Source organism: Rhodnius prolixus, unplaced genomic scaffold (genome assembly GCF_049639745.1).
Source record: "Rhodnius prolixus isolate KJV_2025 unplaced genomic scaffold, Rpr scaffold_11, whole genome shotgun sequence".
Taxonomy (NCBI): Eukaryota; Metazoa; Arthropoda; class Insecta; order Hemiptera; family Reduviidae; genus Rhodnius; species Rhodnius prolixus.
In genome coordinates this window covers 1184279-1210673 of record NW_027411625.1, presented here as the reverse complement: position 1 = coordinate 1210673, position 26395 = coordinate 1184279, and the positions used below count along the sequence as shown (strand labels likewise).

General features: G+C 32.5%; 1 protein-coding gene across 2 annotated transcripts in view; it reads right to left on the bottom strand.

Annotated features, from left to right (window-relative positions):
• The window catches only part of SecS (Sec synthetase), a 31793-nt gene that overhangs the window by 4875 nt on the left and 523 nt on the right, over positions 1-26395 (bottom strand). For both annotated transcript variants that reach the window (XM_074138002.1, XM_074138000.1), the window contains exons 2-8: positions 25573-25750; positions 19021-19150; positions 14128-14271; positions 13137-13295; positions 10976-11240; positions 9851-9972; positions 711-896 (exon numbers count right to left, since the gene is read on the bottom strand). In XM_074138002.1, the coding sequence (XP_073994103.1) occupies positions 711-896; positions 9851-9972; positions 10976-11240; positions 13137-13295; positions 14128-14271; positions 19021-19150; positions 25573-25686 (1120 nt within the window). In that variant the 5' untranslated portion in view covers positions 25687-25750. The remainder of the gene's footprint in view (positions 1-710; positions 897-9850; positions 9973-10975; positions 11241-13136; positions 13296-14127; positions 14272-19020; positions 19151-25572; positions 25751-26395) is intronic.

Here is a 26395-nt window from a genome sequence, read left to right as displayed (position 1 = left end):
CTTTTAGAGGGAAAGTTTTCAGCTACCTCCTAAAGTTCCATTTTAGTTTTATGAATAGGCTTAATAAAATATGTGATTTTATGAGTTGTAGTGAAATTTTCAAGATTTAGAAAATAATACAACCAAAAAGTGAAAATTTCCTGGTGTTTTTTCTACTTTCCGCGATTTTTCTCAAAACCCATACCAGATGATTTATTTGTACTCAGTACTTAAATGTATATGTAAGAGGCCATAAATTTTTATACTTTAATTTTGGAACACTTCCTCTGAAATGACATTTCATTGAACTGCACGGCACTATTACCATCAATTTAACAACGGGGAGAACGAAATGTAATCCTAAAATTAAGAGCTGGAAGAAAAACTTTTCGCCAGAAAATTGAAGTTCTTGAACATTTTTTGTTTTGTAAAAAAGCGCCGTCTACTCAGACGAAGGCCTATCATTTTTTTAAGAAATCATTTTAAATTACTTAAAGGATGGGTTCTGGGACGTCACACTTCTAATAAAAATTTTTTAAACCGAAATCTACCGCTCTCTCGTCAACATACTATCCCGGTGTTTGACCATCTGAGCACTTGTAACAAACCATTTATAAACTGTAACTAACAAAATCACGACAAAGATAATGAAACCTTTGAAAAGTGCAGTAATCCAAATTAAATAAAAATTACACACTAGTGGCATGAAAAAAGAGTAACATGAAACTTACCCATAGATATTGGATTATTTCTTGTATCAAGTATACGTTCTCCATGTTTGGCAGCAATTTTTCCAAGTTCTTCTTTCAGATATTTAAACATTTCTTTCCGTTCGTATATTAAATTTTTATAGCCATTACTTCCAAGGGAGAGTAAAGTCATGAACACATCGATTACAGGGCTTGCGGAGGCTCGTCCTGTAAAATAGAAAGCAAAATTTTCTAATATGATAGTTTCAGGGGAAACTATAAATATTGCAACAAAATTAGTAGTAGTAGAAAGCTTTATTTACATACAAAATATAAACATAAAATAAACTTACAAAATTTAAACTGTAAGCTTGCAAGGCATGGTATAGTAACCGTCTGCCAGGAGTTGTTATATTGAACTAAACTGAAGTTGATAAACTAAACTCAATAACTCAAATAAAAACAAAAAAAAAACTACAAGAGAAAGGAAAAGCTGCATAAAATGAACATAAACATAATTGATTAAGAGAAAATAACACAATAAATAAAGAGAAATAAGAACACTAAAAAAAAAAAAAAAAATAAATAAAACCCTAATTGAACAAAATTACATTGACTTCTTAATAATTAAACTTAGAAACGTTTTTTTTGCGGTCCCCGAGCGCTAGCTCATACCCGCTCTATATACCACCTCTACCGTTCAACTAAGCGTCCACGCAATGACCCCTCAATACACACAGATCTTGTCAACAAAACCAACAGCCACAAACAATTACCACAACAATAACAATAACAACAATATAGGGAATGGATTAGCTATGAGGCTAGCATACTGGACTCCCACGCGGAGGTCCCGGGTTCGAATCCAGCTGCTCACCCTTAGATTTTCTTTTCCTAGGAGCTTCTTACAGCTCACTGTCCGGTGATGGACAGTGTTGTCTGTAACGAGAGAACACTGTCCGGAGGCCGGCAGTGCACTGAAAAAAGCTCCGGGCGCCAATAACCTTAGATGTTGACGCGCCTTAAATCATAAAAATAATAATAATAATAATAACAATAGAAGTATTAACAACAATCACATAATTACAAATAAAATAAAACAAACACTCGCACACACCCAACACAAACTCGAAAAACATGCACAAACCAAACCCCCAACAACACGCTCCAGCCAACCAACCAGATCCACGACATCATCTGCCAACCACCGAGGTCATTCGCCTCTCAAAGGCCGCCTGCGCGAATTCGCGGAAAGCCGCATATGCCGACGCGTTCTCCAATAACAAGGGGAAAACGTCTCCAGCTACGCAGAACGGGAATCCCACCCTCCGCCACATAATACAGCGCAAATCATTATAAAGATCACATTGCGTAACAACGTGCTCCGCTGTCTCCGGATCTACACACTTAAACTCAGAAACCAAAAAAATCTCTACATCTACTGGCAACATTAACATATTTACATAGGCTGTCCCAGTCTTTTCCATTTAACGCATGATGCGTCCCAGCTTCCGCTCGATCAATCGATTTACACCTTAATAATTATTTATTATTTATATACCCATTTATCATTTTTTCTAACTGCTCTTTTAAATTTGGCGCCTCTAAATCAATAGACATCCCCACCATGTTTACTGTTTCTGTCCAGTATTTGTACAAAAGAAATATTGCGCTTTACAACCCCCTTTGCCACCATTGTGCAATATCTATTGTTACCATAATTCAATTTTCTCCGAACATAATCCACATGCAATTTAAACGTGTAAATATGAATTAGATTGTATGAGGTTTCTGAGTTTAAAATATAATTTGGTGTATAGTATGGCAGTTGTTATAATGTTTTCAGGAAAACCTCTGAAATTTTTCCAACACCTCGGAACTTTGATATCCCCACGCCTGTGCACCATAGCATAATATGCTTTTAACAGTTGCCTCGTATACCCTGGTTTTACAAGATAAGGGTATCTCTTGCTTCATAAAAATGAAATCATACATTGCAACGTCAGCTCACTATCTGCCTTTATTACTTAATCGTCGGCATATGCGAGCATATTAATTTGTTTACCCTCAAAGCTGATACCGCCACCCAATATACTAGACAGGTCGTTAATAAATAAATTAAACAAGTCTGGGCTTAAATTACCATCTTGTTTCACCCCCGTATTAGTTTTAAAGAATGGAATAACTCCATCTTTACACCAAACCACGGCCTCGGTGCTATCATATAAACTTTTTACAGCAGAAATAAATTTAGTGGACACACCTTCGCAGTATAGTTTATAGAAAAGAGCTCCCCTATCTATTGAATCAAATGCTGCCTGTAAATTTTTAAAAAAAGGTATATATCTTTTTATAGCCAATACTCCTACTTGTATTCAACTAAATTCGTCAAAGTGAAAATGTGATCAGCTGTGCTCCTCCCCTTTCTAAAGCCGCACTGCCCCTCACATAATATGTTATTATTTTCCATCGATTCACTTAACCTTTCCGCGAGAAGAGCCGTATATATTTTAGAGACTGAATCCATAAATACAATTCTCCTATAATTTTCTACTTTTTGACTGTCACCTTTTTTGTATAGTGGGAATATTATAGCCTTCTTAAAACAATTAGGAGCTCTACCCTGATTAAAAAATGAATTAAACAGATCGACTAAGATAATTTTAAAATTCTGTGAGGCATTTCTATAAAACTCATTTACTAAGCGGTCCAACCCCGGTGCTTTATTATCTTTAAATCTACTAAGTAAACGGTTAAGATCGCTCAAAGTAAAACATTTATCCAAATAGTCATTAATAAATAAGGGCTCAGCATAGTGTACTGGATCAGAATAAACAGGAATATTATATAAATCCTCAAAATGTTTGACCCATTCAGAGTTCTCAATATCAGCTGTACGCGTATAATGTTTATTTCTTATTACCTTGTTTACTTTTTGCCAAAAAGATTACAATCTTTACAGAGTTCAATCCCCACCAATATATGTCTATAATAATTTTTTTCTGTTAACTGCACATTGTTTTATATTCTTTTACCTCCTTTAAATATTTAACTTTAACCACTTCTGAATTTGATTCCCTAAACAAATTCAATAACTTGAATACTTTACTCCGTTTATTATTGTTTTCAAAATCAAACCATAAGGTTTATTTATATTTTACTTAATATTCTTTATAGGGTAGCTATTTTTAATTAAATTTTTTAAATCCTCAAAATCATGCAAACCTATTTCCTCTTTTTCCGTTACCCACTTATCAACTTCCCTCTCTAGATTTTGTTTATACAAATTTTTACAATCTCTTTCTCAAGGTAATTTAGGCAACAATTGGTTGCACGTAACTTTATTGTAATTTAAATTTATTTTTAATAACAGCTCAAGAGGCATATGGTCTGAATAACACTGTTGACCGACTCTAAAATCCGATACACTATCCATTATATGCCATGACACCGCACAGATGTCTATCACAGAGGCGCCGACTTTACCTACAAATGTTAACTCTCCGCATCTATCACCCTCCGATCTTCCATTCATTACTATAAGATTGTAACTCTCGAATAGCTCTAAAATAGTACGGCCTTCACTATTCAGTTTTACATCTTCAGAATTTCTTTTGACATTCAGATCTGGACTATTACTTAACTGCAGGTATTGTTCACCTAAATCTTGTTCTAATCCTATTCTCGCGTTACAGACACCGATTAATATAAAATTCAAATTGTTATAATCCAATATTATACTCTTTAACAAAAACTTACAGTTTAAAATGTTAAGTATAAGGGTTGATTAAACGCCAAAAGGTACACAAATCAGCAAGCACCCAACATTTCATTAATTCTTCATTAATATTTAAGTAATTTTACTGCATTAATATTCATTAATATTTTTTAGAATTTATTAGATGTCACATACCCTTATGCTGGCCATTTTCGTCTACAAAATATATGTTTCAAGTAGCACTGCAGATTGACTGTAATATCTAGTTATTTATAATAATCAAATTGTTAATTACTGGTTAAAAAGAAAAACGTTATAAAAAAAAAAAAAATTTTGAGTATAAACAATTCAAAATCTTTTTTAAAAAATGCTTCCACCAACATACATCAATGATTTTGTTTATTTTATTTATCTATTTTTATTTTTAAATAAAAATCGTCGGTTTAAGTTCATTCTTCGATTAAAGTAATTGTTATTTTATGTAGTAGTCAAACGTTTATAATAATAAATAATAATTATCTGGCTTTATCGCAAATAATATAGTTTTCTTCAATTAGATTCTCAATCTAGGTATTCATCCCACAGTGTTGTATACATGTAATATAAAATGAATAAGATATGCATATTTTTAGGACAGCTGATTATTCCAGTATTTTACTATAAGTAAAATTAGGGGGACTAAATTGAATTACAATTGAGAAATCAATAAATGTTGAATAATCTACTTGTTATAACTGTGTGTTATTTGTGCTCACGAATATTTCGGTAAGACGAATTCAAGACAGTAGCCGACTCGAACTTTGTCTTTTTCTACTTTAACATGCATGTACGAATATGTGATTTATCATAATTATAACAAAAAAATATTATAAATGAAGTGGCCAGCATAAGGGTCTGTGACATCTAATAAATTCTAAAAAATATTAATGAATATTAATGCAGTAAAATTACTTAAATATTAATGAAGAATTATTGAAATGTTGGGTGCTTGCTGATTTGTGTACCTTTTGGCGTTTAATCAACCCTTATACTTAACATTTTAAACTGTAAGTTTTTGTTAAAGAGATTTTTGTACCTTTTGGATAGATTTTCCTTTTTGTCTATTTTGCAAAGTTACATATCTGCTTTACAGATTTTTTTAAATTTGGAATTCTATCATTATACCCTGATAAAGTGTTAAGTCAGAACCGTAACTACTACTAGAGAGATCTTTTTAAAGAATGATTATAGTTGCGGTCCCCCAAACCATACTCAATAACAATTTTTTTTGAAAAAGCGTTTTGAATAACATAGGAAGGTATTTGTACGTTAATAGCAAAATTAAACTGCGATTTCAGTACTTCCTTTTAAGAGGAGTAAGAAAAATAAACTGCGATTGCAGTACTTCTAGGCAAAGAGGCAATGATTTTTTAATCGAACGACAATTCATTGATTTAAATCGGTTCACTCATTTAAAATTTAAACGATTACAGTACTTCCTCTTAGTAGGTGCAAGAGCATGATAGCACTTCACAGCCACGTAGAGGAGCTTTAACCACTTATTTGAGCTGAATTTTATCAAAATCGGACTAAGCGTTGTAGAAATATTGGTAATAATAGTTTTAGAAAGGGCCTTGCTTGGGTGGGGCAAACTCCCCTCCTTATGAGGCACAGCGTCGAGGCTTTTAAAGTGCAAATCTGTACAAAATTTCGATTCGAATGACACTTCATTCATGAAAATCGGTTCACGTGTCGATAATTTGAAACGATTGCTATACTTTCCCTTAACAAGTGTAAGAGCTGATCGTCGCTTTAATGTTACGTAGGGGAGCCCTAACTCTATCATCCTACCAAATTTTAACAAAATCGGGCCAAGATTTACAGAGTAATTAGTAATAATAATTTTGGAGGGGGCCTTACATAAAGGGGGCTAACTCCTCTCCCATTCGATGTACAGCGTCGAGACCCCCAAAAGGCACATCTACATAAAATTCCGAATCGAATGATACCTCATTCATGAAAATCGGTTCTCGCGTTTAGGCGCTACGTTGTTTACAAAAAAGGTAACAAGAACAAGAAGAACAAGAACAAGAACATTTTTTGAAAAAGCAGTTTTTGCTCATTTTCGGCAACTTTTTTCTCAAAACCTATAAGATCTAGGTTGTTGCAAAAAAATTACAGTTTTAAAGGAGGATTTGCCCTTTATTTTAAAGAAAATTTGGGGATTTTATCTTTTATAGAAAAAGAGAAAAAAATTGTCAAAGTTGGGTGTTTTTCAATGTTACGCTTTTTCGTGCAGTTTTTGATGATCAACCCTTATACAACTGTCCTACCGGACAGTTTTAATTATATAAATTTTCAAAATCAGTCATCCAATGATTTGGGTACATACTTACATGTATTTGATATATTCGCAGAATATAGACTAAGCCGAAATTAGATTTCATTGCAATAAAATTATACTCCTTAACAAAAACTTACAGTTTTAAAAGTTAAGTATAAGGGTTGATTAAACGCCAAAAGGTACACAAATCAGCAGTTCCCAACATTTCATTAATACTTCATTGATATAATTTAAGTAATTTTACTGCATTAACTTTTCCTTCACATTTTTTAGAATTTATTAGATGTCACAGACCCTTATGCTGGCCATTTTCGTCTACAAAATATTTACTCAAGTAGCACACCATTTAACTTAGATTGACTGTAATATCTATTTATCTATAATAATCAAACTATTAATCACAGGTGAAAAAGAAAACGTTATAAAAAATATAAAAAAAATAAGAGGCTAAAAAATTCATAAACTTTTTTTACATCAATGATTTTATGCATTTATTTTTATTTTTAAATAAAAATCATTGGTTTAAGTTCATTCTTCGATTAAAGTAATTGTTATTTTATGTTGTAGTCAAACGTTTGTAATAATAAGTAATAAATAATCTGGCTTTATCGCAAATAATATAGTTTTCTTCAATTACATTCTCAATCTAGGTGTTCTTCCCACAATGTTATATATATGTAATATAAAATAAAGAAAATAAAGATATGCATATTTTTAGGACAGCTAATTATTCCAGTATTTTACCATAAGTAAAATTAGGGGGACTAAATTAAATTACAATTGAGAAATGAGTAAATATTGTTGAATAATCTACTTGTTATTAAATGTATGTTATTTGTGCTCACGAATATTTCGGTAAGACGAATTTAAGACTGAAATATTGTTTTGAATCCTCCGTGATTGAAATTTAAAAAGTGGCCGACTCTAACTTTGTTTTTTTCTACTTTAACATGCATGTATATGTGACTACTCAGAATAATTCATCACTCATTTTATCATAATTATAATAAAAAAATATTATGAATGAACTGGCCAGCATAAGGGTCTGTGACATCTAATAAATTCTAAAAAATGTGAAGGAAAAGTTAATGCAGTAAAATTACTTAAATTATATCAATGAAGTATTAATGAAATGTTGGGAACTGCTGATTTGTGTACCTTTTGGCGTTTAATCAACCCTTATACTTAACTTTTAAAACTGTAAGTTTTTGTTAAGGAGATTTTTGTACCTTTTGGATAGATTTTCCTTTTTGTCTATTTGCAAAGTTACGTCTGCTTTACAGATTTTTTAAAATTTGGAATAAGCTATTCTATCATTATAACCTGATAAGGTGTTAAATCGGAACCGTAACTACCACTGGAGAGATCTTTTTAAAGAATGATTATAGTTGCGGTCCCCAAACCATCCTCAATAACCATTTTTTTGAGAAAGCGTTTTGAATAAAATAGGAAGGTATTTGTACGTAAATAGCAAAATTAAACTGCGATTTCAGTACTTCCTTTTAAGAGGAGCAAGAAAAATAAACTGCGATTACAGTACTTCTCCCTAAAAGGCAAAGATTTTGAATCGAACGACAATTCATTCATAATGTAAATAGGTTCACCCATTGATAATTTTAACGATTGCAGTACTTCCTCTTAGTAGGTGTAAGAGCATGATGGCACATCACAGCCACGTAGAGGAGCTTTAATTACTGCTTCGTGCTAAATTTTATCAAAATCGGACTAAGCGTTATAGAAATATTGGTAATAATAGATTTAGAAAGGGCTTTACTTGGGTGGGGCAAACTCCCCTCCTTATAAGGCACAGCGTCGAGACTTTTAAAGTACAAATCTGTACAAAATTTCGATTCGAATGACACTTCATTCATGAAAATCGGTTCACGCCTCGATAATTTGAAATGATTGCTATACTTCCTCTTAACAAGTGTAAGAGCAGATTGTCGCTTTAATGTTAGGTAGGGGAGCTCTAACCCTATCATCCTACCAAATTTTATCAAAATCGGGCCAAGATTTACAGAGTAATTAGTAATAATAATTTTGGAGGGGGCCTTACATAAAGGGGGCTAACTCCTCTCCCATTCGATGTACAGGGCCGAGACCCCCAAAAGGCACATCTACATAAAATTCCGAATCGAATGACACCTCATTCATGAAAATCGGTTCACGCGTTTAGGCGCTACGTTGTTTACAAAAAAGGTAACAAGAACAACAACAACAACAAGAAGAAGAAGAAGAAGAAGAAGAAGAACAAGAACAAGAACATTTTTTGAAAAAGCCGTTTTTGCTCATTTTCGGCAACTTTTTTCTCGAAACCTATTAGATCTGGGTGGTTGCAAAAAAATTACAGTTATAAAGGAGGATTTGCCCTATATTATAAAGAAAATTTGGGAATTTTATCTTTTATAGAAAAATAGAAAAAAATTGTCAAAGTTGGGTGTTTTTCAACGTTACACTTTTTCGTGCAGTTTTTGATGGTCAACCCTTATACAACTGTCCTACCGGACAGTTTTAATAAAATGTTTTAAATACATTGGTAAGTATCTTTGACTTTATCCGTCGTAACACGCATAATTATTGTACCCTGACCGGTTTCGGACTTTCATCCATCATTAGCCGTAATTGATAAGGTTAGTGTGGAGATTTTTTCACTTCAGTTGTCATCTCGCACTACCCTTGCTGACTAGTGCCAGGGATATAAAAAAAATTCGTGCTACGACGGACAGAATAAAAGATATTATCCAGCACTGCAGACCTAACCAAATTTTTAAAAATGACACACTTATTTGTGACGTTAAGTCAGAAGATGAGCCTTTAATAGATTTTCAATTTGTTAATTCTCCTTATAAAACCCTTTATAATTTTTTAAGATGATTTTCACGACTTAATAAAATATTAGAAATTCGTTACTTTTCCAATGGCTCTCTCAATGGTATCCAATGTTTCCTCTATGGACGACATTTCCCGATAAAGGAGCGTACACTGATCAACCTGCTCCTGTTCCTACTCCTTTTTCTACTAATGCATTACAAATTTGTCTTTTCTGGAAATGGTCTAAAATTGTACTTCGTTTTGTTTCATCGACTTTTGTTTTAATATTATAATTATAACTTTTACACACAATACTCCAAAAGAGTCTACCTGGATAGTTTCTAGATATTCTCTCTAGAAGTCCTTTATCAAAACCTGATATGATAGCACCACCGACAGGTACAAGCAAATTCTTATCAGTGCTTTGTACAAATGCGTCAACTCGACCTTTCCTGAAACAACACAACAATTACTTTCTCAATGAAATTTGGCCAGCCTAAAACAAATAAAAGCTCACGAATGGTATCGAAATTAACTCCTGTATGGATGATTGCTGTTTGAATATGACAAACAAATTTAAGGTCGGGCAATCATTCACACAGATTTCGGAATTCTTCAATTCTGTAGACGTGAACTAAGTGAACCATAACATTTAATTACTGCTGGGAAGGAGAGAAACCATTTTCGAAGTTGTTAGTTATTTGAGATCACTATTAAAAAAATAACATCATCCAATTAAATAGCCAACAAAATAACCAATTTAAATAAATTTCATTGCACTGTGAAAATTAAAATTTAATACTTCGTTTAGACTGTAGACGGACTAAGAATACAGTTTTGATCAAGTTGATTAAATGTAAGTACCGCTTTACTGAATTGGTATTACACCAATACCTATTTTTGACTTTCTCAAAAATAACAGAAATAATTTTCTTTAAATTTGTTATATTAAATGTAAATCTGAAACTTCGAAACAAATTTCCTAAATTCATTTTAGGAGGTTCTGGTGTAGAGGTGAAGTCGAGCTTCCCACAGTAGGAATTAGGTATGGTACGAAAAACTATGAATCTGAAGATTACTTTTTCCCAGAAGTGTGACTTATTGATACATCTTTTCAATTTTTGTTATTTTCCCAAATTCGGTAACAAGCAGTTTACTTGCTCTTTAATGTCTATTTTTCATGCGGGTTTTACAGGTAGGATCTTAGACGTATTTGGATTTTATTATTGTGTACCTACTTAATATTGAAGCTGATTAACATAAGCAAAAATACCAAGTTTGAAGGAAATTTTAAATTGGACTTTAAAAACTGCATTAAAATAAAATCATGTGAATGTTCACATAAATTTTAAAAAAATAATTTTCTAGCATGGGGTAGGGGTAGAAGTCCTTTCCTGCATTCCGATTTCGCCCATATTGTACTAGCTAAAAATAGACTATTAAAATTATACTGACTTTGCAGCTTCCTGAATCAGATGCATGAGACGAGCACTCTGTAAACCATATGCATTGTTGATCAGGTGAGGTACATTGTATCTGGAACACAATGCCGCTATCTGTTCAAGGGAGTCAGAAGCTCTGGGAGCAAAACATGAAGTTGTTGACAGTACGCATACAATATTATTGGACCCTAAGGTGGATAATTGAGTCTCAAATGCATTAACATCTGTTCGAAGTTCGTCTCCGCTCATTACCGGTTCAATAATTATTGGTTGGAGACCTGGAAACACAAATACAGTAAAACACTTGTTCAATACAGAAGAAATAAAGTTGCGTTTAGAATGAGTTTAATTTAGTAGAGTCCGCAACAGTTCATTACTTTGACTATGAACCTCGAGTCCGCATGAGCATTATTTATTTCTATCAAATAAAGGAGAAGGTTTTATCGCTTACAGAAAGATTAATTTTTTACTTCATTTTTTGCTTTGGAATAAGTTAAAAGTTTCCAAACAGAATTAAAAGTACCCTATTTGGTAACTTATGTTTAATAATAATTATTATTATTAATAATTAATGATAATATTAGCTAAGTTGAAAGGTCAACTTCAGGATAAGAAGGAACAACGGAGTCCTTCAGTTTTCTTATTTACACAACAATTAGCATTAATGGCTCGTTGTTAAAACAAAAATAAGTTTATTAATGTCCACTATAGTTTAAAATAAATATAAATATAAATACAATAAATTTTGTACACATTTTCGACAAAATAATTGGAAAACTAAAGCGAACATTGATGGGCAGTGAAAATTGTCAATAAATAATTGTTGTTGCTGCCTACTTGTATCTACCTTAAAATATCCTCAAACAACTTGAAGACAAAAAAGTGAGATGGGAGAAAAAAGGAAATCAAAAATCTTTCATTTAAACAAATTTTGTCATAATTGTGCAGAAAGAAAAAACTAATGGCTCTAATTTTCAATTTAAGTACTTATTCTTTGTATTTTCTAACATAACTGTGTAAAGATTAAGACTAGTGTGAAAGTTGAGGTATTCTTTTATTTCAAGTCTTTTTACGGTTTAAATAAAACATTAAAAATAATAATAAAAACAAAAGCGCTACTGGTCGTAGCAATCGCTGTACCACAATAATAACAACATATCAAGGGAAGGGTTTACAGTACAGTAGTTTACGTACTGGATTCGCTGAGATCTCGGATTCGAATCCAGCTGCCGACTCTTACATTTTCTCCTTTTAGGGACTTCTTACTTCTCACTGTCTGTGATATAAACAGTTTTGTATGTAACGTTAAATAAAAGAAGAAAAATAAAGAACAATACTGCATGTTACAGGTCGTATGAATGAGCCAATGTCTTTTGAAAACAGAGACAATCAAAAATTAGAAGATTTAAATAACTTTAAATGTAAAAGATTACATCAAATATTATCCGTGGCCTCAGAAGAGCAAGCCTATGAACAGCATTGCCCAATTTCTTAAATTCAAGGACTTATTCCATGATAATATTCGAAGCCAGTTGGAGACCACAATTTGATGCCATGCTACCTCTGAAAAGTTTCTAATCAAGATGTCATGTAGATGTTAGATGCATGGAGAGAAAGGTTTTCAGCCAAACCACTAAAAAAGTATATTTTGTCAACATTTGGTGTACAAAGGAAACTTATGCTTAGTGTGCATTTATTTGAGTCGGTAAGCTAGAGTTTGTCTGGGGACAATCTTAAAAAAAACCTAAGTAGTTGCACCCATCAAAGATCCTTTAGCTTGTTCATGTTGTTAGATTGGAATTAAAGAAAGGGAAATCAGGATCCCTGAAGAAGTGGCTAGCCACTTTTCTCAATGGGGTTGCCAGTCCTGTAACATCAGTTAATGTGCAAATTTACTATGTATGGTCAGCATACTAAGTACAAGACTCATGCCGGTGGCCGTCCTGCCGAGTTATTTACACCTGCCACAAACCAACAAATAATTTATTTTATTGGCATTTTGCAAAAATGAATTTCAACTTTTCAACATTTCATTTCATATCAGATGGAATTTTATTTATTTATTTTTTATTTTAAGGATGGACATGTTTTTAGCACCGTAAATTAAATATACATTAAGATGAAAATCATACCCATATTCTGTTGAAGTAATGTAAGTTATATAAATAGCTGACCTGCTGTAAGTATAGATTTGAAACAAGATTTTTGATCAATCCTCGACCATAGTACAAATTTCGCGCCAGGACGATCTTGTTTAATAGTCAGCATACAAAGTACAAGACTCATGCCAGTAGCCATTGGTACGAGGAAACATCCAGCCGAGTTATTTACACCTGTCACATATCAACAAAAAAATGAAAACAAAATAATTTGTTTTAATTGATATTTCGCAAAAATTAATTTAAGTCTCACATAGTTCGTAGAAAGAAGCACTGCGACCGAAAATGAGAGTATGGTGAGAAATATTTTAACGGTTTTCTTTTGGTTCAAGTATTACGATTAACTGGAACATATTCTTATAATGAATTTCACTGACTGTTCAAGCATCTTTAACGAAATTTGAGTTCAAAATAATGCGGCTCCATTTACAATCCAGGGATTCTGATTCAATTTTACTGTCATAATTTTTTCGGAAAATTTCTTCAAGTATCTTTTAACCGTTTTTAAGGATATAACTGAGAAACATATAGTGTAAAATAGCACTTCTTATGACCGTTTATTTTTCAAATTTGAAATTAAATATACATATATTTATGTAAACTCAAAAATCAAAAGAGGTTTTCCTAAGAGTTTCCAATCATAACTAGTTTGAGATAAGGTGTCCTATCCTGTCACCTATTCTTTTTAATTTGTTCTTAGAGAAGATTATTTGCGCCATCCGTACCAACCGCTGTAAATCCTTTTTTTAACGTAATGACAAAACATTTAGCTTATGTGGACATTGTTTTCTGCAAAAATCGCAGTTACAAACATTGGATAAAACCGCTGTTAAAATGCATTTGTTACATTCAAATGGTATAAGTTAAACGAAATTCCGGTGATAAGTCAATTTCGAAAATTTGACCTGATCGCAACACTCAGAAAAGTGTTGATGATTTGGTAGAAACCAAATCTAACAAAGGAATAAAATGTCTTGCTAATCAAATTAAAATAAAGTATATTAACCCATTAGCTTGATGGTGTCTAACAACAAGGCGTTCGCAAGCTTAGTCAGCAGAGATGAACCTGCAGCCTTCGGCTGTACTTCCCCTATATCTCCAGACCGTCCAATTCCGTGGCCTAATCTGTAATGTCTTCTTGCTACCAGTGCTAAAAAACAAGAAATAATATTAAAACATAAAAAAATCTGCACAACTTTATGTAAGTAGCAGAAATGAATAAATATTTTTTCACATTGGTTTACTCTAATGATTTAGATTTCAAATTTTGAAACATTTTTATCCAATATCCACACTAGGACGAAAAATAACTTGTTTTAGCGCTGCCCATACAATGTCACTCTACCCTTAAATGGATCTGCCTAAACGGTGATACTGAAAGATGATTTTCCAAGTGGGGACCAGATGTATCTTCCACCTCACAGACGACTCTAGAACCTAGAAGTTTTTGCCGTTAGCTGATCTTTCTGTGAAATGAAAGGTGGAAGGTATAAGAAAGCCCAAATAATTTATCCGGCCTAGAATGTGACAAAATCAATGACCATAGCAAAATGGGTGTGGCTATTAAATAACGAGACTGATGATGCTACAGAAGAACTATGCATGCGCCAAATCTTAACGACTGACAGCTGTGCAGCGCAAAGCCCTCTCTTTCGATCTGACTGACCGGAACCGTCGTTTGTGTAAGAGGTATTAGTTTCGTTTTGCCTAAAACATGATACTACACATATAGTAGAGCAACGAATTGTCGTGAAATTTCACATGGAACTTGGTAAAACCGCTCTGAAACTTATCTTTTATTAAAACAAGTTTATGGCGATGAATATTGCTACTGGAACTTATCTTTTATTAAGTTTATGGCGATGAATATTAATCACGTGCGCGAGTTTTTGAGTGGTTCAAGCGTTGCCAAGATGGCCGAGAAGACGTCGGAGATGATGACCGCCCGGGTCACCCTTCCACGTCCAAAACGGATAAAAATATCGATTATAATTAATCAACATTACTACCGTGATGTGCTTGCTCAACTCCGTAAAAGAGTAAGGAAAAAACGACCCAATTTGTGGGAAGAACAAGTCATGGGTTCTCCATCAAGACAACGCGCCGGCCCACACTGCATTGTCTGTCAAGACGTTTCTAGCCAAGTACAACATCCCAGTTTTAGGCCATCCGCTTTATTCGCCTGACTTGGCCCCATGTGATTTTTAGATAAAACAGATGTTCCCCAAAGTCAAATCTGCATTAAAAGAGACACGATTTCAGTCCGTTGAAGCTGTGAAAGAAAAAGCGGCACGCGTCATGCTGGGGCTCACAGAAAAAGACTTCCATCCAGCACGGTTTCTAACAATAGTAAATTCGCATGGAGCGTTGTAGGGATAAGGGAGGGGTGTATATTGAAGGTGATAATAACTAAATATGCACAAATTTAAAATGAAATGTTTTACAGCAATAGTCTCGTTATTTAAAAGCCACACCTCGAAGATTTGGTCTACCAGGGAATATTGAGTAGCCAAAAAAATTACGAGTCTACTGCAACCACTGTGTGGAGAAGAAATCTGTGAACATAAATTATCTACTTTTCTGTTTTCTTTTATTCTAAATCGTTTTATAACTTTCGAAATCTTCTCTCACTTCATTCAAAACACACAGATTTAAAAATAAATTTTGTTGTTTATTTTCATAAATTTTTCGAAGGGTTTGATTTGAAATGGGTTAAATAATTGTACACTAATTAAAGGTTTAGTTAATAATCAGGTGTTTTACGTGTTACCAGCTTATACCAGAGGTTCTAATGGGTGTAGCGATTTTGAAAATATATGTGATGTTATTTACAGCAATTTAATTAAATTAATTCTTATCGGGGATCTCAATGTAAGAATTGGGGACTCCCAGGTGATACCTGAGGAATCGATGGAAGGTAAATTTAAATTTAGTTTACTAGTCCGTCAAAAATGCGTGATGTGCAATGTACAAAACTAAGAGTTAAATATTTTGCTTTATTAAATCTGTTTTGAACCACGAATATTGACCTTATCAGACGTATGTATGTTATAACTAATAAAAAATATAAACAACTTAGTAAAAACAAAAAAAGAGAATATTAGGAAGAGATAAATAAAAAAAATTTTGCGATGTAAGGGATTCACTTAGTGTATATTGGTATTAGTATTATTAATGTATAATATACACTTAGTGTATATTAGAATGTAATGTAAATTATGCGATAAGTTTTGGCTGCTATTTTATTTTATATTGTAAATTTTTAAATAGAATTTGGTCAAGCAGATGGACTGTTTGTCCATGCTTTTGTGTAAATATGTTTTGTTGGTTATAAGATGATGTATATATTAATTCAAATAAAACACTTAATTATTATTATTATTATTATTAAAAATAAATAAATACAATTAACCAGTCCTAATTTACTGAGCATAGATCACTTCCAAATAATCCTAAATGGAAAAAGAACCTTAAAAATTATACAAAGAAACAAAATTTGTATTTAAAGAACTAAAAAAGCCGGTATAAAAAATAAAATAAATAAAAATAGGAAGAAGAAACTTATTTACTAGTCTATTACAAATTACAGAAAGCATGTGTTTTTCTCCCTTCATCCTCAACAATATTTTGTAATGAATTTGGGGAATATTGAGGTGCGGTCATATGACCTCAAAATTCCCCAAACTCATCAATTAACAACAAACGAAAACCAAAACCATCAATATTTTGCAATGATGACAACTATGATTACTAAAAGCTTCTAGTTATGTACTTCTTTTATCTTCAGTTTACTTGAGAATCAGCTCATACAAAGATCTGTGCGATTTAAAACTGGCCGAGTAGCATAAATCAATGATCGATTTTTAGTCACTCCTTTATTTTGCCCCTCGCTGCTTTCCGAGAAGACTTTCAACTTTGGATGCTAAACTTCGGACGGCAGCTGTAAAGGAGCTGAACCTCAATGCCTAAAACTTACAACCATATAGCTTACGAAAGCTGCCAAAGTAAGCCACATCATTAAGCCTCAGCACGCAGCCGCTTGCCAATTTCAAGGCTGAAAACTTACTTCAAAACTCGAGAGACCATCATCGATTCATTAAATAAATTATTATTGCAATTTATTTCGACAATCTGCTCAAACAAAATCACATCATACTAAGATGAAAAAGTGATGCAGTGCAAGTGGCAGAAATAAGACGGTTTCGTTCATTTTGATCTGGCTTGTAATGGTCGTACAAATTGAGCCAAACTCTACTTTCGACGAAAAACGTGCCCATAGTTTAGATTGAAATATTTTTCTCTTTCGTTAATCGATGTAATGGCAACTGCTATCTAAATTTTTATACACTAAAGTAGAAATTATATGTAAATGTTGGGAGATCAAATAAAAACACATTCAACTATTTCTGAATACTTTACAATGAAAACATGAAGATTTAGCATAGTCGGTAGGTCTCACACATTTGTGATTATCATTATTTAGCCCTAAGACGAAAGCAAATAAGAATTAAATTAAATATCTGCTAGGAAAGCTAATGAACGTAAATCAGGAATTTATGGGTACCACTTTTTCAAACGATTGGTTGATGGTATGCAACGTAGAGTTCGCACAGACCATAATTCAACTGACAAAAAGGGCCGGAAAAAATGGATACCAATAAATTTGATGGGAAAATGAAGATCCATCAATGTGGTTGCAATTTCATTAAAAGAGTCTGTGAATCCAATACTTGTCCTATAGTTACCTCAAAAATCAATGAACTTTGTGACGCATTTGGCATCTCATAGTAAGGCAGACAGAATAATTGAACTACTCAGTATACGCAAGGTAAACTAAACTACTCTGATTGAAACAGCTGAAAAGTTTTATTTCTAAAATATTTCGAACAAAATTATCTTGAATTAGCTACACGACGTAACCTATTTAACGATAAAGGTAGAACTTTTTTGGTGTACTACTTACTAAAATACTAAAAATCCCGTTAATATACATCGCTTGTGGTCCACACCCCTACCGAGCTTTACCCGTAGTAACTACTATTTAAATGTTTATAAAATGAAATATAGACTATACGTAAATGGAAAGTGTAAAATACAAACTCGTTTAACTATTTCTGAGAGTTTCTAATTAAAATTTTAATCGAAAAAGATGGAAAAGAATGCGCAAGGCTGCAATCGTCACGTTAAATTTACTCAGTAAAGGAAGGTTTAAATTCTGAGCTTTTCACTTACCCAGCTTTTACAGCTGATCTTATCCAGCTGGACAGATCTGGCACTTTCTGATTAGCCGACCTCTTCTGTTCCAAGGCACTTATTTCACTGGTTAAAAAAATTAAAAAACATAGAGGAGGTGAAAATGGAGTTATTGGAGTTTACAGCCTCCAAAGATGGTTCTTGATATAAGAAAGAAATGATATTGCAAACTCACAGTCAGGACAAAGTGACAGAAAATGATTCTCTACATTTCAAGGGGGAGCTAGAAAACAACTATTTTAAAACTGTATGGAGTACAAACCCCCAGGCTTTTGTTGTAAATAAAAAAAAACAAAATTGAGTACGATTTAGCAATTATCAATTAAATCCGATTGCAAATAAATCAGAGCTACGAAAAATCGCGCTTTATTAATAATTAAAAAAGAGCAAAAATCTTGTTTAATTAATTGTTTGCAAACTGGAAGAATGATTTTTCATCACCCAATAAAATAGTTTCATCTACTCTTACTACACTAACAAATCCTGAAGGCATTAATCTAACAATAATTCATAGGAGGTATTTTTTTTCATTTTGCATATACATTTATATTTCCCTCCTCAGTGAATATTTAATCGTAAAGTCTCCGGCTGAATGCAGCTGAAAGTTATAACAATTAAGATTAATGTTAGAATAAACAGATTTTACCTGACGCAAACCTAGCTTCTCTTTCTCCTACCCCGCAGTTACCAGGAAAATTATTACTATCCATCTGGGCTAGATCGGCCAAAAATAGTTCTATAGTAGCATCATCCCAACCCTCTTCTGGCCATTTTCTCTGCAATCAAATAATTTATTTGACAATAACAACAACCCTACTCTGTAAAGCCATGCAGCTTGCGGCGTGAATAAATTATTATTTATGTTTAATATCCTTATCAAAGGCAAGTGCCAGAATGATTTATGTGATTGCAACTGTAATAACAAAAAAACAATTAATAAAATAAATAGTTGTAATTGAGAGAGCGCTGATAGCAGAGGGGTGCCAAAACGGTGCAAAATTAACACTTATTTTGATACGCTTCACAATTATACAATATATTTTCGTTGTGTTATTAATCAAAATAAGGAAATGTAAAAATATTAAAATAAACAAGTCACAATAAATGTAAAAAAAAAGTACCAGAGTTCTCATATCGCAAACTGACGATTTCAGCGCAATCAAACAGCGTACAAGTTTTTTATTCCCCCATTTCTTCCAATCGTTATATTTATTATTATGAAATAGTTTTCGTTATCGTTTAATAAATTACCTAGAGTTTATTTAGGATGCCAATTACTGTTTTGTATATTTCCAGTGAAGATCTTTTTTTCTCTGCCTCTAGTTACATTCATGATTACGACTGTAAGAACAACAGAAGACATTGGTCCGTACAGCCGCCAAGGTGGCAAATAAATAGGAATTATAGCCAGGAACTCTGGATGTCAATAATATCATTCAATAACTTTATTTAAAAATAAATCTGCCTAACATCTTCTCGCTTCCAAGGTATAAAAACTCACTTCTTAATGAACCGAGACTGATCTGCTCAAGTTTATTATGTTCTTTTTTGTTGGATGGAAAAGAGCCAAGGCCAGTTAGTTTATTTTCATTTTGTACATATACAAATAAAATAAAATGTAGTTTATGTACTACAAAAAAAAAAATCAACTTCCAAATAAAATAATGAAAACGCACACGAATTTCACTTGCCAATTTAGTAACTACATTTTCTTGAAACTTACAATTTGCACTAAATAAAAAGTAGCTGATTTCAATATTGTTTAAGTTCACTTCATTGGAACCATTTTCTATTCATTATGTTTGGTTTCTGATTCCTTATTTCAATAGGATGAAAAAATAAATGCCAATTTCAATCGTGATATTTATTTATTGTGCCGAGCTTTCGACCTAGGGACTAGGTAATCTTCAGGGTTCATTGTCTACGATGACATTTTGCATGGTTACTGTTAAGTTGGTGAATTATGTGTTCATAAGCAGACAAGGCAGAAGATACATCTTGGAACATCAGGGAGCGTTTGAGGGGAGAAAGTGGTGTAGTTCAGGAAGTGGTGCCTTCTCCAAATGCCAGCTCCTTTATAGGGTTTTCTTGGAGTAGTGATCAGGTTTAGAAGGTCTTTACCTCATGTATAACTGATACAGTAGCCAAGCAACTCACTGAAGGACTTAAGATTTAAAAATAATGCCAAAAATGGAAACTGTGCATCATTGACAAAAACTGAAGCCTCATGTTCACTAAACGCAGGCCGTATATTACACGAACAAAAAATGAAACCTTGGGACCTAAGAAAATTATAATTAAATATTTGGGCATACTACTACTGGGCTCGAAACTCAACTTCACAGCACACAAAAATGATTCGAGAAGGTACCGGTGAAAAAACAATATGGCTCCTTTTTCCAATCCTCTTTCGAAATTCCAATAAGTTCTCCAGAAATAAATTCATGAGCTGCATAAAACAGTTATCAGTCCTGTACTATATTCTACGCCATTGCAACCAGGAGTTACACCACTAAATCCAACCTCTCCAAACACAAAATTACATAAAATAAATTCCTTCGCTCCGCTACAAACTATACTAAACCTGCATTCCTACCTCCACGACATTACGGATACCGCAAATATTGATGACTGCTTTAAACTGAGACTGATTAATTTTTGCCGGAGCTAGATAAAATTCAAACCCCTTCATTGTCAGAGCTTATCTTATAAAACGTAATTTTCATCTTTATTTTTTCAAAAGTCACGAGTATTTTATTACTGTATTTACTGGGTGTTTTCTATTTTTTCGAAAAATTTCGTTTTAAAAAAAAAAGTGGGTGGAGCATGTAACTCTGGTCACCCTGTATAAGTATTTGTACTTCACGTTTTAAAATATTTATATATGTATACAAGAAATAAATCTAATTCTTCAGTATCATAATTTTGTAAACAATATCTAAATGATGAGAAAGGAGTTAAAAAAACCAGAGGCATGAACAAATTTTGAAAATTGAAATTTTTGAAAAATAGGCGTAGTGTTGTTCATTTGAGTATTTCATTAAATAAATAGATTCGTGCAGGGACAACATAAATATTCTTAACAATAACCATTTTTAAAAAAGTGATAAAATTTAGAATAACATTAGATTTTACAATTAAGGATTGCTGAAATGGCCACTTTTCTCTAATTTTTACATCGCTAAACCTTTTATTTTTCTATAATAAAATATCCAGTAGAAAATGTATTCAGAATTTAATTTTTATTTTTGAGGGCGTTTACTAATAGTGAGTTTTCTAAATTTATTTGACGCAAAATTAGAAGTAAAACTTTCTTTTGAGGTAAACTGAGGTTTGTGTATGTGCGTATTAATTCAGAAAACACTTCTTTTTTTTATTCGTCTTTAAATATTTTTTCGGGTTGTAATTATAAGAAAATGTTTTTAAAATATCAAAATATATATTTTTATTTACTTTGCCCGGAATTCACATTTTACTATTTCTCAGCAGTTCTAGTTTAATCAACAAAATATTATCACAGTAATTGAGAACAGCCCTGAAATTGCATCGGAAAGTTCCTACATTCTTCCACAGTTTTCACCCTTTTCTCCCAAAAACAGCTTGACTCTCCTTTTATTTTAATTAGAGGAATCTATTATTTATTTTTTTTTAGAGGAATCTCAAAGTTGTTTTTTATTCACCCGTCTCAAATGTCGAGTGGATGGACAACATCAGTATTTTATATTAAACTTAACACTTCCCCCCTCGTGTCAGTAGTAAAGTAGTTTAGTTTCAGTAAGTCATCAGACTAAAGAAAAAATTGAAGGATTTGATTGCATTGACGCTCATAACACCTCAATCGTTTTTGATTCATGGGTTAGTTTCTTGGAGAGAAAATTTATTACTTCATTGATGTTAACTGTGAAGCGTAGGAGTTTTAAGGTTCCAAATCCAAGAAACCGAGTGAGTGAAAAAACAGCAAATCAAATGCTGGGGTCAGAAAAGGATTAAAAAAAAACTTCAATCTTATAAAAAAAAAATCAAGTTGTGATAGAAAATTTATATTTATTTAAAAAAAATAATCAATTATTGCTTACACGTCTCATTAAATGTAGAGTTTTAAAGAAATATGGCGATCAGAACAGTAAAATGGACTAAAATTCTATTCTCTGTTCTAATTTGGCTAATTTGTTGGTCACGTAGATAGCAGGAAATTATATACCAGGAAAATGGGGATAAATAACTGAATGAATGAAAGAAAAAAATATTACACCAAAATAAATTGTTTATTCAATAAAAATAAAATATGGGAATTTTAAAAACAAAACTGAAAAAAAATACGCGTATCATTACAACAAAAAATAAAAATTAACAAAATGAAATGAAAAACTTTTTTCATTTATCAATTTAAAAATGTACTTGTATGGCTTTAGCCACCTATATAAAATCAATACATGTAACAACACAAATCAGCAAGCTGCTGGTTTCGGGATGCTTTCAACACAGCTGGCCTGAAAAAAACTGACTATACGGTTAAAAAATAATACAAATTAATTCAAAGACAAAAAAATGAAAAATAAATTAAAATACAAAATAAAACGTAAATTTCTAACATTTAGGGGAACGCCTAAAGATAATTAGATCCATACTTCATCTATCCCTATAATGGTATAGGGATAGATAGGTAACAGATAGAGTCATGCGGCTCACAGAGAACAAATTCGAAGTCGATTTTCTTGATTAGTTTTAGTATTTTTAAAAAAAAATTTCGAACAAATTGGTGGAAGCCATGGGTAAACAATTTTTACTATCGTGCTCGATATATTGGAGTCGTTCTTGTGTCCAAACTTAAACTGAATTTTTAAAATTAGAAACGGATGTTAGATTTGAATTCTTTATCGATTCCAGCTAGAGCATTAACACTTTATTTTATGATATGGATTCAATGTGGGAATAGATCGCATCTATGTTGTCCAGAAATATTATAAACATTTTGGTGATTTAGAGAGACTACAGACACTCACACAAACGCGCATACAAGAGTGTAATAGATAAAATTTAGTATGTGCGATTGTTGCCTCTTTATTTCGATAAAAACTTAAGTCTATCTTAATTAAATAAATAACAGTTGGAGTTTTACTTCAGTTGAATGATGAAATAATAATTGCCGTCAATAACCTTAAATACTGACGCGCCTTAAATAAAATAAATAAATAAATATATTAATATTATTATTATACATTACTTAAATTTAATAATTATGAAGTAAATGGTATAAGGTGAAAGAGTGAAGTTGTTTTGATGTTGCTTTCTAGTGTTAGATTTAATATTTAAAATACTGGTTAACTAGCAATACGCATAAGTTCCTATTCATCCTATTCAGTTTTAATTCAGTATACATAAAAAATCTGTGGGCTACCTAAAAGCTTAAGAATTATTGGCCTTGAGTGTAGATGATTGAGGACTGGTTTTGTGAGAGCCTGTCTGCATCACTAATTAACTCTGGGAATATTCAGTTCTACTCTATCGAATGAATCATGTCCTGTGTACTGGTGCTGCATCTTCTACAATATCTTGTTTAAATAAGATCGGAAGAACAATTTCGATTGAAAGTTTTTAAAAAAATTCTGATGAACCTTTTAGTAATACTTTACTCCAGTTCTAACACTTTTTTCTCAAAGCTATATTTCTGTTATCCCCAGATACCTTTCCACTTTAATTCGTAACAGAACTATCCTTTTTTAAACCGATCATTTCTTGTTCTTCTATAGATGGAAGTATTATGATTGGCGGTTTCTTTAATAACGAACATTTTTGAAAATTGAAAAAAAAAGAAGATTTTAAAGTTACAAGAAGTATCTGATCTGTTATCACCTATAAGCAACCATCTCCAGATCGCTACAGTTAGTACAGTTAGTTAGATCGGTACCCAACATTTCATTCATGCTTCAGCCCTTAATTTCAGCCATTTAGAAACATTCAAAAAACACATAGAAACTATTAATGTCTAGAGATGTATCTGGGGATAACAGGAATCTAGCTCTGTGAAAAAAGTGTTAGAACTGGAGTAAAGTATTACTAAAAGGTTCATCAGAATTTTTTTAAAAACTTTCAATCGAAATCATTCTTAAAATCTTATTTAAAAAAGAATTTCAGAAGATTCTGCACCAGTTCCAGGATCATCCGATACAGTAAAACTGAATATTCCAAAAGTTTATTGATTGTAGCACTTGTAACTTGTGAACTATTTTACTTATTAACTATTTTACCATAGGAAATCAGTCAGTGTTGAAGTGGGTTATGATTCAATTTTATTTTATTTTTTAATATCTTAGTTTCTACCGTTCATACACTTGAGGAACCTATTTCATTATTCTTCTTATAACCTGGAACCATTTTTAAACCTCTTTTCCACAAATCAGAAGGTACCCAACATTTCATTCATGCTTCAGCCCTTAATTTCAGCCATTTAGAAACATTCAAAAAACATGTTTAATAAATTTTCATTGTTATTAATAATAGTTTAAACAATTCTTAAAAGCCTAGTGATCGCGGACAATGTGACTAGAAGAATTAATAGCAAGAAAAGAAGAGTAAAAAAGAATTACGACTAGCACTCCACACTTCTACCAGCGCTAGCCATCAGCGATGCTATAAGGATGAAACTCATTCCAGCGCCTAGTAAAGAGTACCGGGCTGAGTTGTAAGCGTGTAAATTCACCATCTTATCTCGTAGAGGTAGCCTGGATTATTTATCGTCGAAATCATGAATTCACCCTTCAAAACGAAAAGAAGGTAGGAGGAGAAAACCACAACATACCAGGCGAGTGATTATTAATTTTTACATAAAAATGTTAGTTTTTATCAATATATATTCAATAATACATATTTATTACTTGTTTAGAGTCTAATTCTAATTAATATAAGTAAACAGGCCGGATAAATGATTTAAAACGGAAAGGAAAGTACAGCATTTTGCATTCCAAATGGCATTACAAATACTCAGTGCCTCAGAGCACGAGAACTAAGAAGATATAAAACTATGCAAAATACATCTAGTGTGTAGACACTTTTCCGCTGATATGTCTTCTACTGGGAGTGTTCTGAAGTCTCTGTTAAAAGATTTGTGGTCTATGGTTTGTAAAATAATTATTTGCCAGTTTGCAGAAACTGGATGATCCCGAATTCTAGATTCAATAAAATATTTAAAAGGATCTACCTGTTCTATAAGCACTCTTATTAGATTTTCCCTTGATCTTTTAGAAGAAGCTGCCTGCTGTAAATAAGTAGACGGAATAAGCCTTTCTGCTAACGTAAAACTCTGACTGTTCATCCTTTCTCCACTTTGAAAAAGTTACTTCACAATTACAACATTTAATCACTAATAATTTACAAACCTGTAACAAGAAAAATACATCACAAAAATAAAACTGCGCAATTATTTCTATAAAAAAAACTTACTGAAAATTATAGACAGAAACCATAAGTTCTAAACTTTGATTCTATTTACGCCTAAGAAAGAGACTAGGGAAATCTCCCCCCTGACCTTCTCCAGGCTCTTATACATCCAACGTGTACCTCCAGGTAGTAACAGGATTTTATATGAAAAAAAAATTTTCGTCTTCCCACTTCGCACAACCCATTTTCTATGGCCCATTTGCTCATCTGAACTCAATGAACCGACGTGAAGCAAGTTTTGATCCGTTTTGAGCCGATCCGCGGTAGGAACAAAGACATTGAACCTCACGAGTACCTGATCCGGGCCTTCTGCATTTACACCGTCTATTTCCTTTCTGCGTTGCCCAAACATTATAAACAATAACCGTCAATTAGGCTGCAAGGTGAGATAAAGCGCAATGTATCGGTTATCCTGACTTCCAACAACCCCACAGCCTGGGTCACTCTTCGGATGTTAAAAACTCATTTTACAATAAACAAACAATCCAAAGAATTTCTACAAAGAGAGGTAGGTTTGTTTTGAAAGATTTCTGATGTTCATTATTCTCTACAAAGGACTAATTTCACTTTTCGAGGTCTTTATT